General features: G+C 37.6%; 1 protein-coding gene across 1 annotated transcript; it reads left to right on the forward strand.

The window, feature by feature from the left end:
• Nucleotides 1-4,357: 4,357 nt before the first annotated feature.
• Nucleotides 4,358-13,380, forward strand: Mrpl44 (mitochondrial ribosomal protein L44). The gene is made up of 4 exons (XM_003464018.5): nucleotides 4,358-4,580; nucleotides 6,179-6,647; nucleotides 8,840-9,018; nucleotides 13,062-13,380. The coding sequence occupies exons 1-4, from the start codon at nucleotides 4,402-4,404 to the stop codon at nucleotides 13,231-13,233; spliced, it is 999 nt and encodes a 332-aa protein (XP_003464066.1). The 5' UTR covers nucleotides 4,358-4,401; the 3' UTR covers nucleotides 13,234-13,380.
• The last annotated feature ends 4,124 nt before the right edge of the window (nucleotides 13,381-17,504 follow it).

Raw genomic sequence — 17,504 nt, forward strand, 5'->3', positions numbered from 1 at the left:
AAACTGTGCTTTCTACAAAAGGCCTGGAAAGTTTTGAAGGAGACACACAGCTTTTGCAAACTCCAACTGCACTGTATCACTGGGCCCAGGATAAAATAAATCAGCGCTGCTTTTTTAAAAAAAAAAAATGTCTTGCCCCATTTTTGGACTCGAGGTTGGAGGGCTCTGGGGGGCTTGTTTGTGGATTACAAGAACAATAATATTACCTTTTATTGTTGACATAGGGAACAGAGATTATATAGGGTAGCTACTATGGTTAACCCAAATTCCTTGTCTTGGACCTGAATTGTAAACATCTGCTCAGTCATTGTTTTCTCTACCGCTGAATCCTTGTGTCTCATATTAGACTCCTCGAGGGAATTGTATTGGTCAGCTTCCTATTGCTGGGACAAAATACTTAATGTCTACAATTTAAAGAAGGACAGGCTTATTGTGGTTTAGGGTTTTAGAGGTTTAGTCCATGCTTAGCTAGCTCCAAGATCAAGACATGACAGTGGAAGAGCATTATAGAGGAAAGCTGCTTAACTCATGGCTGGGAAGCAAAGTGGGTTGGAAAGAAATCCTAGAAGAAAGTGCCAGGGACCAGATATTGTCCTCAAGGTCACATCCCTTCCTCCAACCAGGCTCTATCTCCTAAAAGACCAGTCAGTTATGAACTCATTAATGGATTGATCCATTGATGAGGTCATGCCCTTAAAACCCAATTATCTGTCCAAGAATGTCTTCATCCAATCTAGTTTATAATATTAACTGACACTGAAATATATTATAGCTTTGCTATTCTAATGAGAATGATAGTAATAATAGGTACACACTGATAGATCTGTGAAAGGAGGAAGAGGAGGAGGAAGGACTGGCTGGTGGTGGCTGAAAAGATAAGAAATACAAAATATAAGTAACCTTTATTTTGGGAATGTGGGGAGAGACACCCCCGACCCCCCAGGGCGTGGCATCTCCACCCCCGGGCTGGTGATCTCTCTCTTTCTAACACGTGGAGTAAGGCACATAAGTAGCCTCGGCCTGGGGTGGAACCCAAGGGGCATTAGGGATGCACAGGCCCATTGGTCTTAGTTTGGCGCCAGAGGTAATTTCTAAGCGGGGGGGGGGGGGGGGGGGGGGGGGGGGGATAGGAGCTCCCTGGCTTTACCGGCTACAGTATCCGGCCTGGGCCAGCAACCCTTTCACACACACACACACACACACACACACTCAGAGATTATATATATGTATCCCATGCCCCATGTTTCATGCCAGAGAAAGCCAGGCCACTGGTTGTCATGGACTTCTCTCCACGTCCTTGGAATAAAGGCTATTTTTACTTTATATTCTCTCTTTTATGGTGCCAAAAAACTCTTTCACCATTATTGTGTCTTTAAAAAAATATCTACCTTTAACATTTGGATAAATCAAGGTATGCTATCATAATGGGCCATGGAGTGTTTTGTTTGTGTGTTTTTTGATCATTATTCTGCTTTGGCCACATTTCACATTCTTCCTACTTGAGTGCAATTACTCTGCCATTCACTTGCATCAGATACTGCACATTCTACACTGCAGAGATGACTCTTCAAACTCCACTTCCCAGAATACATTGATTGCTGCCTTGTTTCCTGATAAGTGTGTACCGTGGGGTGCAGTGGTAGAAGATTACAGAACAGGAATTACCCTTTCCCAAGTGATTCTACTTCCTACTGGATATGGTTTTCATCTTTTGTCTTCTATCCTTGGAAGCAGTCTCTGCTGGATTTCTTGGACCAGGATTTTCACCCCAAAATGCATACTTCACTAGTTTAAATTAAAAAACATGGAGAGGCTTTCCTCTGATAACCTCATATCTACTTAAACGCAGAGACTCCTGGAAAACAAAACCTTTAGTCCCTTCTGTTTTCATGAATTAACTCATATCTAAGGAAAAGAAACTCAAGTATGTCACATACCTGGGCAAACTTTTGTCACATATTTTTATTTTATTCTATTTTTTTTTTTTTTTGAGACAGGGTCTCACTATATAGTTCAGGTTGGCCTTGAACTCATGGTAATTCTCCTACCTCAGCCTCTTGAGTCTGGGATTACAGCATGCATCAACATGCCCAACTCATTGTCTTCTATTTGAGACCATTTAATATCTCAAAGAGAATTCCTGTCTTTTCTGTAGACTCAACAGATTTTGTCCCAGACCATCATATGTTCCTCTATGCCCACTGAATTTCCTTAAAAATCATTTACCCTTCCCCTAAAAATTGTCTACATTTCCCATTCTCTCCCTTGAAGAAAAGGGATATACTGCTGAATCATATTTGGCTAGTGGGAGTTTAACTTTATAATTGCTTCCATGTGCAAAATAAATATGTGTCTTTTCTTCTATTTAACCTACCTATTGTCAGTTCATTCCAGTGAATTCCCAGAGAGTACAGGGAACCCCTTCACCTATGTAAATCATAATCATTTTTACTTTATGACTCTGTATGTACCATCCAAGATCATTTTTCCTTTTCACCTCATCTACATTTAGTAAAATCTCATTTATCTATATAGACTTAGCATTCTGGAGATTTTCTCTAAAAGAACATTTGGTATGTTGCCATTTTCATTCATTTCCTTTTGTTCTTAGTTATCTGTTGTAAACTGTGCTAAAACTTAATTGGTGCCAGAGTTTTATCCAGGATGCCCCCCAAGATTGAGGGTCCTCAGTCCCTTCTTTCTGCCTCATTCTTTTACAACCTAGCAGGAGAGGAACCGTTTTTGCTCTGCTGCAAGCCTCCTGCCATGAATCCAAAAGCAATGAGCCCCAACCTCCAAAGTGTGAGCCAAAATAAACTTTTCTTTTTTAAAACTAATTATCTTGCTTATTTTGTTACAGCAGTGGGACAAAGTGAATTTACCACAAGTTAATTTTTGAGCTCCATATAGTACATTAGTGGGAAAAATCACCTGAGATCCTTCATTTTTAATTTGAAAATTATGTTCTCATTGTATTACTGAAAATCTCTCAATATAAACATTTTAATTTCAATTGTTGTCCTTCAAGTATCTTTAAATTGGTTCTCCCAATAAATAGAATGTTCTGCAAAAATAAATTCCACATAGTGATTCCACTTATTGATTTTAATACTTTACATCCAGTGTAATGCAAAGGCCAATCAAAATAACATTTTGTCCCTTTTCACATTTGCTTCAAACAGAAATCTATTGGCTTGTTTTGTGACAGGTGCTGACTTTCTCTTTTGTTCCTTTTTCTCTAGTGTGAACCATTCACACTGTGTGAAAAGGCTAAGACCAACCATTTGGATTCTTTGTCTCAAAGGACTGAGCTGAGAAACCTAAACTGTACAGCCATGGCATTGAGATTCTGAAGCTAAGTGCTAACGTGCTTTGGTTTGTGTTTCAGAGAGAGGAGTATAGGTGAGTTCTGTTTAGGGCTGGGACAGAGGGGCTGGGCTTGCTGGGAGACAGATTACAAAAACCAGAGAAAGAGGTAAATTGAAAAAAGACTTTCTAAGTGAACATAGGTAAGTGTTTGTGGGAATAGGAACAACCCAGGACCAAGGAGACAAATCTGGGTGCCACAGGGGCCTGCTGGAGGAGGAGGTGCGTGAACCAAATCACAATTTGGAATTCAGACAAGGATCCCCTTGTGACTTAATAAAAGTTCTTTAAAAAATTATATTGTTTAGTAGGAAAGGAATAGAGTAGGACCACTGACGAATAGTAGAAAAACATGGGGGAAAATCACTCTTAGTTTCACCGTTACCATTTTGATGTCCCCTACCCTCACCCTTGGGCTTTTCCCTGGTATTTTAAAAAATGTAGTGTTAAACTGTTTTTCTTTTTTCTTTCTTTCCTTCTTTTTTTTTGATACCGGGGATCGATCTCGTGCTTGCCAAGCAGGCTAAATCCCTGACTCTAAACTGTTTGTAAATACAAATTTTAATTTAAGGCACGTTAACACGTTTCTTCATCTAAAGCTTCCGAGAGCAAGGCTTCTTAAAGATGTGAGCGGTAAAAAGTAGAATGTTCAATAGTGGCTGGGTCAGTGGTTTTACACTTGACCAAATGCAAACAAAAAATATTTTTCATGGAAATTTAAGTGTTTAAATTGAAGGTGCAACAAGTTTTTTGTTTTACTCTGGTGAGAAAATAACAAGAGAGCCGGTACCAGGGTGAAGAAGCCTGCCCCTGTGAAAATAACTTTCCAGCGACAAGAATCAGTATTTGCGCGGGCACAGTAAAACTCAGGGGCAGTCTCCCCGCCCCCTGGGCTCTGGCTCCGCCCCCTGGGCTCTGGCCCCGCCCCCAGCCGCCCCGCCCCGGACCAATCAGTTTCACTAGGGTTGGGGAACTGTGTTCTCGCGACACCGGTCCAACCGTTTTTCTTCCGTCCTCCATTGCTTTCTCCTAGCTATGGCGTCTGGGTTGGTGAGATTGCTCCAGCTGGGGCCTCGCTGCTTTCTGGCTTCGGCCGCCCCCACGCTTGTTCCGCCCGTTCGGGGAGTGAAAAAGGGATTCCGCGCCGCCTTCCGCTACCAGAAGGAGCTGGAGCGGAGACGCCTGCTTCGCTGCCCGCCGCCGCCCGTGCGCCGGTAGGAGCCCCGGCTGGAAGGGGGAGCGGCCAGGGGCGGTCGGGACGCTGGGCCTGGCGGGAGCCCGCCCTAGAGGCGTGGACGCGTGGCCTGAGGCGACGTCTGCCGCGGCGACGGTACCCGGGCTGCCTGTGACGTGTCAGAACTTCCCTTAGAGCTGAGAAAATTGTGAGAAATAGAGTCAGCTTTAGGGTATGGTTGTGGTCTGTTGTGTAATGACTGAAGATTGTTCGGGTGCGCATACGAGGGAAGAAATCACTCCACAGCGTTGTGAGCGAGGGAGGGAGACACTAGTGCACCGTCCGGAGTAAAAAAGTTTAGATTTTCTTTCCCTCGTTAATTTTTCTGCAGTCGAAAAAGAAACCTTTTTTAAGTTTTGTAACTCCCAAGTTTTTTATAATTCCCAAGTGTGAATATACCTTACATATATTCTTGTATCCTGTTTTTCCTCTTTAAAATTGTTCTTGACATAAGGCTTAGACAAAGATATAGATGCCCTTTAATTTTTTTATAGTACCATATACTGGGATTCGAGCTCCCTATTACCGCTGTACAATGAAGTAGTGAACATACTTGAGGTTTTCATTTTTAGAAACTTACAGTATAAAATTTTGATAACTAATAATGCCTTCCAAAGAAGAACATCCAATTAATGTATCTGCAAAACACTCTTAACACAGATCATGTTCTTTCTGTTGTAGGCAGAACACCATCTTGTTTTAATTCGCTTTTTCTTTTTTGCTTATTAGAAGGCTAGATGTTTTAAGCTTTTAAAGCTGGAACTTTATGGATTATAGTTTTATATATTGACTTTCAACTAGCTGTTTATGCTTTACTGCTTTTTAAGAGGGTTTTATTTTGGGTGTATCTTTAGGAAAAAATCTGCTTTTGTTCATTCTTGGAAATTATGATGGATTTTGGTAGTTAGGGGTTTCAAAACCAGGGGTTAATTATGCTAGGCAACTGCTTTACTGTGGGGCTTTATTTCCAGCCCATAATTGTGAACTTCTAATTTACTCATAACATTGATATACTGGATGTTCAATTGCTGATTTAAATGAATATTTCTAAAGTTTAAATTAGTAAAGTAGAATTTATACATAATGTACTGTTTATTATACTAATTTGTGAAATCATATGTTTTATACCAAGAAAGCGTAATTCAAGGGTTAAAGCAGAGATAATCTAAAAGAATAGGTTGATTTCTGAACAACTATTTTGTGGCAATTTTGTCAAATTGAGTCAAAGGGAAAGCTTATTCTACAATATATGTAGAATATAGCAAAGGACTGACAACGTGCATCTGAGTTTTTGAGGCTTTATATTTAGAATATTAGAACCTAGTAAAAAAGAAGCATATATATATTTTTTGAGACAGGGTCTTGTTATATAGTTGAGACTAACGTAAGCTCACTGTGTACCCCTGGCTGGGGAATTCACGCCTGTCCTCCTGCTTTAGCCTCCTGAACGTGTACACCACTGTCCTTAACTCAAGAAGTATGATCTTGTTTCATATGATTCATAAAATTATAGAACACTGAAAAATGTTTACATTATGGTAGCCGCCTCTTTACAATCTCTGTCTTTATGTTTTACAGTTCAGAGAAGCCCAACTGGGATTACCACGCTGAGATACAAGCTTTTGGACACCGGTTACAGGAAACCTTTTCCTTAGATCTCCTCAAAACTGCATTTGTTAACAACTGTTATATTAAAAGTGAAGAGGCAAAACGTCAGAAGCTTGGTATAGAGAAAGAAGCTGTTCTTCTGAATCTTAAAGACAATCAGGAACTATCTGAACAAGGAATTTCTTTTTCACAAATGTGCCTCACACAACTTCTTCAAGATGAGTACCCCGACTTGCCCACTGAGGGCGTCAGAAATCTAGTTAACTTTCTCACTGGGGAGGAAGTCGTGTGTCATGTGGCTAGAAATTTGGCTGTGGAGCAGTTGACACTGAGTGCCGAATTTCCAGTCCCTCCGCCTGTGTTGCAGCGGACATTTTTTGCAGTAATTGGAGCCTTGCTACAGAGCAGTGGACCTGAAAGAACTGCACTTTTCATCAGGGTGGGTAGAATATGATTAATGGCACATGCTTGGACATGCTTGACATGAATAGAGGGAGAAATTCCTTTTTCTAATTGCTTTGTTGGAAATGAATTTTTCTCCCAGTAAAAAATGACAAGAACCAAAACCTTTTTTTATAGTAGGACTGGAATTATTTTGGTTGTCTTTTATTGATGGCATCTTCAAAAGTAAATAATAAATTCTGGCTTGTAGTTCCAAAGGATAGCAAGTCATAGGTCATGTCATCTTCAGCTTTTTACATCTTCATGTCTAAAAATAATGCATGCCTGGAAGATAGTCCTGTGAATGAATAAGGTAGAGGACACTGCATAGGTTCATGCTTAAGTACCCTTAAGTGCTCTTTCAAGTGATAAAGTCTTAGATTTCTGAGTCCCTATGATGCACATTAGCTATCTGCTAGCCAGAAACTTACCTATTTAAAATTCTTAAATAATTAGTACCACTTGACTCTTACAGTCCTATCGAGTTTATTAACTGAGAAAAATTTTAAACTATGCAATGATCAGGTGTTCACTGTTGATTAGTAAGAGTCCGCACTATCACCTTAAGTGTTTGCTCTTTTTTTTTTTTTTTTAACTTTTTATCGGTACCAGGGATCGAACTCACGACCGCCTGCTTGCAAGGCAGGTGCTTATGCCACTGAGCTAAATCCCCAGCCCCTAATTACCTTAAGTGTTAACAGTCTTGATTTAGACGTTGGATGCCAGGTCTTTTAAACCAGCATCATTGATAATTTTGTTAGAAAATTACACTTTATCAACACTTCAGACTTTTCATAGGTAAGCTCTTTCTTCATCCTTCCCCAGCTAGGTCCTATAATGGGGTGATATTTTTATTAATGGAGCTGATATAGAGTTACAGTGCCTGGAAGACTGTAATGAAATTGACTTATTTTGTGAACTGAAGGATCTTTTCAAATTTCTTCTATCTCCATTCATCCATTGTGTATATATGTATAACTGATGTTTGTTCATGTGAATCAATTTCATTATATAAATTGCTGTGAAAATTAGAAGTATTATCAAATCAGTTTTAAAAGATAACATTCAGAAATTATGTAAGTGGCTTTTTTTTTCGGGGGGGGGGGTACCTGTGATTGAACTCATGACCTCACATTTGGTAGGCAGGCACTTATGCCATTGAGCTAAATCCCCAGCCCTACACCACTTTCAAAAAATTAACAGTATTGTTGTCCAGAGGCTCTGCATGTTTTTTGTTTTTTGTTTTTTTTCGGTACCGGGGATTGAACTCATGACTGCACTCTTGCAAGGCAGGCGCTTAGGCTGCTGAGCCAAATCCCCAACCGGCTCTGTATGTATTTACATGAGTTTCTGCCATGTATTACTGTTGATTCATTAATTCAACTCTTAAATTTTTTTCTTACTGATAGGAATATGATTATTATAAGGTAGTAGTTTACCTCTTGTATAATTCTGTTAGATCATACTGCCTAAAATCGTTTTCACAGGTCCAGTTTAACTATGATTTTTGTAATGAAATTGATATGGAAAAAACTATGCGAGCTGTGGGTATTGCTCAGTAGTAAAGGACTGGCCTAGGATGCAGAATACTAAATCAAGATTTGTCTAAATCAGGACTAACACTTAAGGTGATTGTGTGAACTCTTACTAATGAACAGTGAACATCTGTTCGTTGCATACGGTTTAAAACTTTTCTCAGTAAATAAACTCTGATAGGACTATCAGAGTCAAGTGGTACTAATTATTTAAGAATGTTGAATAGGTAAGTTTCTGGCCAGCACACAGAGGTGCGAGGTGACGGGGTGGCTATAGGAACAAAAAAATGTAAGCTGAGGATCATCATGCAAAATGCTTGATTTTAGAAGTGTTTTGGAGTTTTGATATTTTCAAATTTGGAATCTTTGCAAAGCTTTGCAAATTGAGGTTGCCTACTAAAATTTGAAATCTAAATTACTCTAGGGTCACAACCTTTTTGAGTATCGTAACAGTGCTCAAAATGTTGCATGTTTTGAATTGTTTTAGATTTTTTTTTTTTCCAAATTCTTGATCTTAAAAAATTGTTTTAGAGTTTTAGGTATTACATAGTATCTTTCATTTCCCATTAAATTTTCTGTTAAATATGTACTTTGAATTCAAGTCCTTAAATTCTTTGTGCTAGTTCAAATGTATTAAATACTATTTTATATGCAGGACTTCTTAATTACTCAACTGACTGGCAAAGAGCTTTTTGAGATGTGGGAGATAATAAATCCCATGGGACTGCTGGTAGAGGAACTGAAGAAGAGAAACATTTCACCTCCTGAACCTAGACTTACCAGGCAGTCTGGAAGCACCACAGCTTTGCCTTTGTATTTTGTTGGCTTATACTGGTAAGTAGAATTTAACCTTAAATTCACAACTTTGATTGGAAGCCTTAAAACTAGATTCTAGACGTTTCATAGTTCTTTTTTTTTTTTTTTTTCCTGAGGCAGAGTTCAGATGCTGCCTCCCCTGGGCTCCAGATCCTCTAGCCTCAGGGTTCTGAGTAGCTGGGGTATCAGGTTTGTTCTACCACGTCCAGATATTTTTTTTTTCCACATTTTTAAACATGACCTCTGATAGCATGAAGAGACTTCTAAAATCTTATCCCTATGATTGTGTGTTTATCACTTCTATTCCTTTTTGGTTATTTCTATGAAAGATAAGTGAGGTATGTTTTGCTTTTAGTAGTTTTTTTTAACTTTTTTTTTTTTTTTGCTTTTGGTAATTTTCATTAGACAACTATTTATTCTAGAATTTCATGGGATACATGTTAACCTAAAATTTTCTGTATATAAATAAAAGTTTTGACTCATGTATTATAGATTTAACTTTAGTCTATTCTAGTAAGCAACTTTAACTGCGTCTAGAAGTAAAAAAGGGATGGTCTTAGTTGTCCATCAAAATGTATAGATCAACCTGTGTTGAAAGCTTTTTCTTTTGTTAGTAAGAAACTGACCTGCCTCAAATTGATTTCAGGTGTTAAGATGAAAATGGGCTGGATGTGTAGTTCAGTGGTGGGGCACTTGCCTCGCAAGCACAGGGTCCTAGGTTTCACTCCCCTTAACACAAAATAAATAAATAAGCTAGGTATTGAATATTATCAATATTCACTTGAAAAATGAATATTGAATTGAATATCTAATATAACTAGATTAAGATTCAGGTAAATATTTTTGTACTCTGCATCACAGAAAACCTTATCCAGTATACACATTGGAAGACATGATAGGAAGTAGATGGTGTTGTAAAACTTTTATCTTCAATTTTAATTGAAGTGCAAGGCAAAAATGGTGATATGGTCTTTTTATCAAATTGGTAAACCTTAAACATATCCTTTGTCAGTACTTCATACACTGCCAATAGAAGGAAAAATGTATATTACTGTAAGAGATTTTGCCAGAATGCTACGAATCTTTAAAATTTTTTTTTTTTTGGTACCGGGGATCTAACTAACAACCACTTGCAAGACAGGTGCTTAATGCCCTGAGCTAAATCCCCAGCCCAGGAATCTTTAAAATTTTTATGCCCTTTAATTTGATACTTCTTTTTGATTGTCTTAAGATTACAGATAAAAATTTGCATACAATTTTTTTTTTCTGTTGCTGGAGATTGAACTCAGGTCTCGTGCATGCTAGACAAGCAAGCACTCTACCACTGTATCTCCCCAAAGTCTCATGGAGTCATAGGAGGGGCTTTTCAAAAGTGGCTGGATCTAGAGTGTGGCGCTAAATTGATTTATGGTGCAATGCTAGATTCAGAGTCCTAGGATTAAGCGTGTGAATGTTGTGTAGTCCGGATAAGATATAAAGGGCAGAAAGACGCTGTTAAAAACCCTTGTTACTTTAGTTGTGTTGTGGGCATCATGAACTGTTGCCTGTCTGCCAAGCCACCCTGCCTTGGAGCCTGCCGATTGTGGACTGAAACCTCTACAAACTGAGCCAGATAAACCTTTCACCCTTTAACTTTTATTTCTGCAGCAAGAGAAGAGTAGGACAACCACTTAGCTACATCCCCCAAGAGAGAGGCTCATTAAATTTTCAGGTTGTCCTCAAAGTTTATGATTCTTTCACCTCAGCCTCCTGAGTAGCTGGGATTACAAGCATGCACTTTCATGCCAGATGCCTTAGTTACTTTTCAGTCGTTTCTGAAACAAAACACCTACGAAAATTAGGGAAGGAAAGGTTTATTTCTTACAGTTCTGGGGGTTTCAGTCCATACTCAGTTGGCTCCAAGGCAGCATGGCTTGGTGGAGCAGCACCTCATGGCTGCTGCAGACAGTAAAAGCAAAACAGCAAGACACACCTTCTGCTCGACACTACATCATATGCTGGCTCTCACCCCTAGGAGGGTGTAGCACTCGCACCACCAGCCGGAGTGCTAGACAGTGAACCAGTCACAAATGCTAGATTTGCTCTAGTCCATAATTGCATGAGGCTTGCGGGCCCCTGACATAAACCATGGCACTAGGCTTGTTTATTTTTTTTTAACCTCTTTATACACCATATCTGGAAGTTTTTTTGATATGGTGGTTAGTAACTAGTTATGGAATTAATAAAATTACAAGCAGGTAAGGTGGTGCATGCCTAAATCCCAACATTTGGGAGGCTGAAGCAGGAGGATCGTTATGAGTTCAAAGCCAGCCTAGAATTATATAGCAAGTTCTTGTCTCAAAAAAAACATAAAGAAGAAAAAACAAACAAAAGGTATATGCACATGAGGAAATATAGTTCATTTACTACTAGTGACATTTTAAACAGATTTTTAATGACATTAAGAGTTTTGGGGGGAATAATCTTTCAACTAAAAAATTAGAATAATTTTTCTGTATAAAAACAGTGATTAACTTTGGGTAATAGTCTTTTTCTAGATTTTTAGGTGATAACTTTGAAAGATAACTGATTATAGAATAGCAACATCATTAGACTAAAAGCATGATGATTGATAACTTTTCTGGGATTGAAATTGAATTAGATGGTTTTCTCTGTTGCTCACTTTGCAAATGTGTGTATATAATATTATGAAATTTACTTCATATGATTAACCTGTTTCATTTTAACTTGCTCTCATAGCAAATGTTTCTTAGCAAATGTCTTCTGTGCTGAAGTATGATTTTTACTATTCCCTTCATGGTTTTTTTTTTTTCCTTCAATTTGGTTTTGGTCTTAACTTTCAAGTCACTTTTTATTGACTCCAGGCATTGCAGAGAAATGCTGCTTTTGTTCAGATGAAATTGTAGATCAGGAAGTTTTTAGGAATTAGTTAAATATAATTGAGAAGAAGCAAATTTAATGTTCATATCCATTGCTTCCTTGTAGGAACAGCACTTTTTAAAAGAAGATATTGGTCATAAGTAGTAATAATAGAAATATCAGGAAAACCAAGGAATTGGTTTTAGTTTTATCTATTTTCAGTAGAACTTGAATAGCTAATATATAGTGTTCACTGTACTTTCTCACTATTTCTTGGGAATAATTTAGAATACTTTATAAATACAGAAATATTTTTAAAAGCTGAGTTTTGAGGATCTGAAGTTCCTAATTAAAACACACTATGGTGCCCATATCTGTAATCCCAGCATTTGGGAGGTTGACACTAGAGAATTGTCATGAGTGTGAGACCAGCCTGGGCTACAAAGTAAGTTCCGAGTCAGCCTGAACTACATGATGAGACCTTATCTCAATAATATAAAACAAAACAGAAATCTGTGTTTCTTTAAATTGTTTCCTTATAAACTGTTTTGTTCTGTTTTGTTATGTTTAATCTACCCTCTTTAAGATAAAAAACAAGTGTGTAGGACTGATAACCATATTACTAAGTTCTTGTTGGATCGTTGAGTAGAACTGTTTGCAGTATCATTGTTTGAATATCACTTTGTATAATTTTGTAACTCGAGCAACTACTTCTAAGATGACAGTATGTAATTTATTGACTGGTGATTTACTGTTTATTTTTCTGAAATTCTGTATTTCTATGCTTTTTATCTATTTTTTTTCTTTAAATAAAAAAAAAAAAACTCAGAGCTTTAATTTTTAGTTTATATGCTGCCAAAACAGTCAGCCATAATTTTTTCATCAGAACCTTTATTATAAATTCAAAGAAATGCAAATAATTATAACTCGCAACCTTGTATTTGCCAGGCAGGTGCTTATCCTGCTGAGCTAAATCCCTGGCTTCAGGGACATTTTTTGATAGTTTTAGGCTTTTACAAAAAAAATCAATATTCCAGTTGTCTCATCAACAATTTAAAAATGTACCTGTAGTTATATGCATTTGCTTCAGCATTTTTGACTTGAAAAATACTTATGTATTGTTTATATTTCTCTTTATATTGTGTACTGTTTTCTAGAGTACCAGTACCCTGTCATTTAAGACCAGTGTTGTTTTTTCTTAGTGATAAAAAGTTGATTGCAGAAGGACCTGGAGAAACAGTGTTTGTTGCAGAGGAAGAGGCTGCTCGAGTGGCCCTTAGAAAGCTGTATGGGTTCACTGAGAACAGAAGGCCTTGGGACTATTCCAAGCCCAAGGAGGATTGGAGAGCAAAAACCATCAGCACTGCCAGCTGACCCAGCCAGACATGTGGCACCTGACCTGTGTGAGCAAAAGCAGAGGGACAAACGCCAGAGGTGTTCCCAGTTAAACAGTTTCAAAATGTAAATAAATGTCTTGTTCTTCATATTGTATTTCTAAAAATAAAGTTGTATTATGTCATAGGTTTTTGGTTTGATTCTTTTTTTTTTTCTTTTCTGTGTTTTTCTTCTTTTCTCTTTTTTTCCGTTTTTCCCTCTCCTTTCTCTTGTTTCCCTCCCCATTTGAACATTTTCTTCCTGTTTGACATTTCTTTTTACACATTTTGGTCCCAATTTATACTTTCAGATTCTTAACCAGAGAAATGATACAGTATTTGCACATGTATATCTGATTTATTTCACTTAAGAGTATATACTCAAGGTACATCTCTTTTCTAGAAATGTCTTGAGCATATCCTTTTTTATGGCCATTGTATAAAAAAATCTGTTTCTGTTCACCAGTTGATGGACGCTTGGGTCGTTTCCAAAATGTGGCTAATACACACTGTGCTGCTGTAAACATATGTGCACATATATTTCTGTGGTATGTTTTTCATTCTTTTGGGAAGATACCCAGAAGGGGAATACCTGGGTTGAATGGAACCTCCAGTCCTAGTTTTTTGAGGAACCGCCATACTTACTTCTACAAAAATTGCACCATTCTACACTCCCACCAGCAGAGAAGATGTGTTCCTTTTTTCCCCACATCCCTGCCAACATTTGTTACTGGTTGATTTCTTGATAATAGCCATTCTTTCTGGGGTGAGATAGAAACTCTTTGTTTTTTTAAATTTGCATCTCTTGAATAACTAGTGATGCTGAACATTTTTTCATATATTTGCCATTCATACTTCATCTGAGAATGTATTTATCTCATGCTATTTTTGGATTGGGTCTTTAAATTTGGGGAGTTTAATTTTGTTGTATGTTCTTGATGGTAATCCTTTGTCGAGAAACAGTTGGCAGTGTTTCCTACAGTGTGTGTTGTGTCTTTACTCCGTTAGTGGTTTCTCTTGCTGTGCAAAAGCTTTTTAACAAGATGAGATCCTTGTTATCAGTTCTTTGTGATCATTCCTGTGCAGTTGAGGTTTTATTCATTAAGTTTTTGCCTATATTAGTGTTTTCAGGAGTTTTACCTATTCTGGCTTCCTGCAGACTTAATGTTTCTGTTTTAATACTTAGATTTTTGATCCATTTTGACTTCAGTGCATGGTGAAAGATATGGGTCCAATTCTGATCTTCAGCATGTGCAAAGCCTAGCACCATTTATTAAAGAGGCTATTTTTCTTCCATTGAATGTGTTTTGACACCTTTGTCAAAGATAAAGTAGCTGAGTATGTCTGGAGTTGTTCCTGCATCTTCTAATCTGTTCCATTGATCTTCAGTCTGTTATTTTGCCAGTACCATGCTGTTTTTATCGTAGTAGTTTTGTAGTATAATTTTAAGTCTGGGATTATGATACACTCTACCTTGCCTTTTTTTTGTGTGTGCAGAGTTGCTTTTGCTAGGTTTCTTCTGGTTGCAAATGAATTTTAGGAGTGTTTTCTTTAATTCTATGTGATACGCTGTTGGGATTTTCATCAAAATTGTGTTAAATCTGTGTAACAGTTTTTGAAGTATGGCCATTTTTACTGTATTGATTCTCTACCCAAGAACAAGGGCTATCTTTCCATTTTCTGCTATCTTCTTCAGTCTCCTTTTTCAGAGTACTATAGTTTTCAATGTAGAGGACTTTTACTTCATTAGATTGATTCCTAGGATTTCATTTTTTGCTATTGTGAAGATGTTTTCTAAGTTCCTTTCACAGTGAATTTGTTTTTTATGTATTGGAAGGCTATGGATTTTTGAGTTTATATCCAGCTATGCTATTGAATTTAGTTATTAAAAATAGAGGTCTTTCAGTGGAGTTTTTGGAGTCTTCTATGTGGAGTATCATGTTGTCCATGAATAATGATATTTTAACTTCTTCCTTTGCTATCCATACTCCTTTTATGTATTTATTTTTCTTTTGTCTAGTTGCTCTGCTAAAGTTTCCAGAAGTATGTTGAATAAGAGTGGTGACAGTGGACTTACTTTTTCCTGATTTTAGAGTGAAAGCTTTCAGTTTTTGTTGACTTAGTATGATGTTGGTTATTGTTTTACCACAGATGACTTATCAGGTTGAGATTGTTATGTATTAAAAACTGGTGGTCCACAGTGATATATGTGCACCCGTGTTTATAGCAGCACAACTTGTAATAGTCAGATCTTGGAAACAACGTAAGTGTCCATTAACTGAGGAATGGATTAAAAAAGTTGTATTTTTATACAATGGAGTACTACTCACCTATAAAGAATGATCACATTGAGATATTTATAAATAAATGGATGCAGCTTGAGACTATACTCACAAGCAAAATGAATCAAACTCACATGTATAAATACTGAATAGTTTCCCTAGTGTAAGAAATGGTAAGAATACATAAAAGTAAGTGATAATCATGATTCCCCAATATATTGCTTTGAAGCCTTATAATGTTTTCATTCATTAGTTGGAATGGTTTTATTCTGGGTTGTTTGATTTTATTGTCTGTGATGGTATGAACAGCTATTTTGAAGAAAACAAGACATTAAATAGCGAGTGCTGATTTAGTATCTTGTTTTGAAGTCCTACCAAGCTTTTGTTCTTCTGTCTCCATTGGTTTTATCATGTTGTATCTTAATGGATTTTATTATATGTGATAGTATAAACAATTTTTTATGGACAAGGAGATACATAGTAACCATTGTTTGTTTTCTGTTAGTTGGTTTTGAATACCCTGTAATACTTTCATTCTCTTGAATGTTTTTATACTGTCTTGTTATGTTTGATACTATAGTGTATGAAGGTATACTCAAATATTTCAAGGAAAGAGACACTATGGTAGTTGCTGTTATGTCAGATTGTCTTGTGGTAAAACACTATGTTGCTTAAATTGTTCTGTTCTGAACAATGTCCTCTTTTAATCTTTTTTATTTGTTTTGTTTTGTTTTAGTACCAGGGATCAAACTCTCAACCACGTGCTTGCCAGGCAGGCACTTATGCCACTGAGCTAAATCCCCGGCCCCTCTTTTAATCTTAAAAAAAAAAAAAACAACTGGTGGTCAACTTAACGCCAGCTGAATTAAATCAGCAGGGCTCTGAGCATAGATGTTCCACCTGAGAAAAGTTGCCAGCATAAATAGAGATGTGGAGAAGAAGAAAGGTGTTAAGGTGTTAAGGCGTTGAGGCATTGTGGGTTCTACGTGATGCTGTTTGAGACCTTGGTTCTCCTGGAGAAGTTCTGGTCCTTACATTGAGCATTGCTTCCTGGCTCTAGAGGGGACGATGTGTGCTGCTTAATCTCCATAATGAACTCATGCTGGCTTCCTTGCAAGTACTCAACTGTGCTTATTTTCAGAGAAGCTTGGGGCCTCTGTGTCACTGAGGATGGCTGTGGTGCTTTTCAGGACAGCCCTAGTATTTGTTTTGAGTGTGACTTCTCGGCTCCAGTAAACCCTCAATTTACCAGCACAGTTCCTTCACTCTGCTGACATAGACTTCCTAACTTCCTTTGGGTAAGACCTTTGGGTCTTCCCAGCTCAGATCTGTAAAACAGACTGTCGTGAGTCCTTCTTGTGGGCTCTAGACCTCCAGTTGAACTCATGGGAGGCATTGTCATGAGCTCTGGGTCTTCATCTGGACTTGTGGGAGATGGCTGTGGGATTCAGGCCCTTGGCTAAATATTCTATGTCTTTAGTGTTGTGGATAGATTTTCTGCATTTTGTGTTAACTGGTTGACCACCATAAAATAATATAAACTCCATGTCCCTATTTTAATTGTTCTCACAGGCCCTGACTATAACAGAGATAAAGGCCATATGTTTCAATTTTCTTTTTTTTTTTTTAGCACCAGGGATTGAACTCATGACCTCGTGCTTGCCAGGCAGGCGCTTATGCCACTGAGCTAAATCCCTAGCCTTCAATTTTCAGAAAGGTTTTTATGAATGGGTGTTAGACTTTGTCCAAAGCTTTTTCTGCATCTGTTGAGGTGACCGCATGGTTTCGGTCCTTGACTTTATTACTATACTGTATTACATGTATTGTGTATGTTGACACATCTGTGCATCCCTGAGATGAATCCTACTTGGTCATAGTGTATATTCTTCTTGGTAACTTGCTGCATTCTGGTTTTTTTTTTTTTTTTTTTTGTATCTTATTGAGGATTTTTGCATCTGTGCTCATTTAGGGAGATTAGCCTGTAGTTTTC

This window comes from Cavia porcellus, unplaced genomic scaffold, assembly GCF_034190915.1.
Source record: "Cavia porcellus strain 051 isolate PalLab524CR breed Dunkin Hartley unplaced genomic scaffold, mCavPor4.1 scaffold_1, whole genome shotgun sequence".
In the NCBI taxonomy this organism is placed as follows: domain Eukaryota; kingdom Metazoa; phylum Chordata; class Mammalia; order Rodentia; family Caviidae; genus Cavia; species Cavia porcellus.

Coding starts and splice junctions, on each gene's coding strand:
- Mrpl44 (XM_003464018.5), top strand. CDS start 4,402: ATGGCGTCTGGGTTGGTGAGATTGCTCCAGCTGGGGCCTCGCTGCTTT. Junction 6,648..8,839: donor GAACTGCACTTTTCATCAGG/GTGGGTAGAATA, acceptor TTTTATATGCAG/GACTTCTTAATTACTCAACT. Junction 9,019..13,061: donor TATTTTGTTGGCTTATACTG/GTAAGTAGAATT, acceptor GTTTTTTCTTAG/TGATAAAAAGTTGATTGCAG.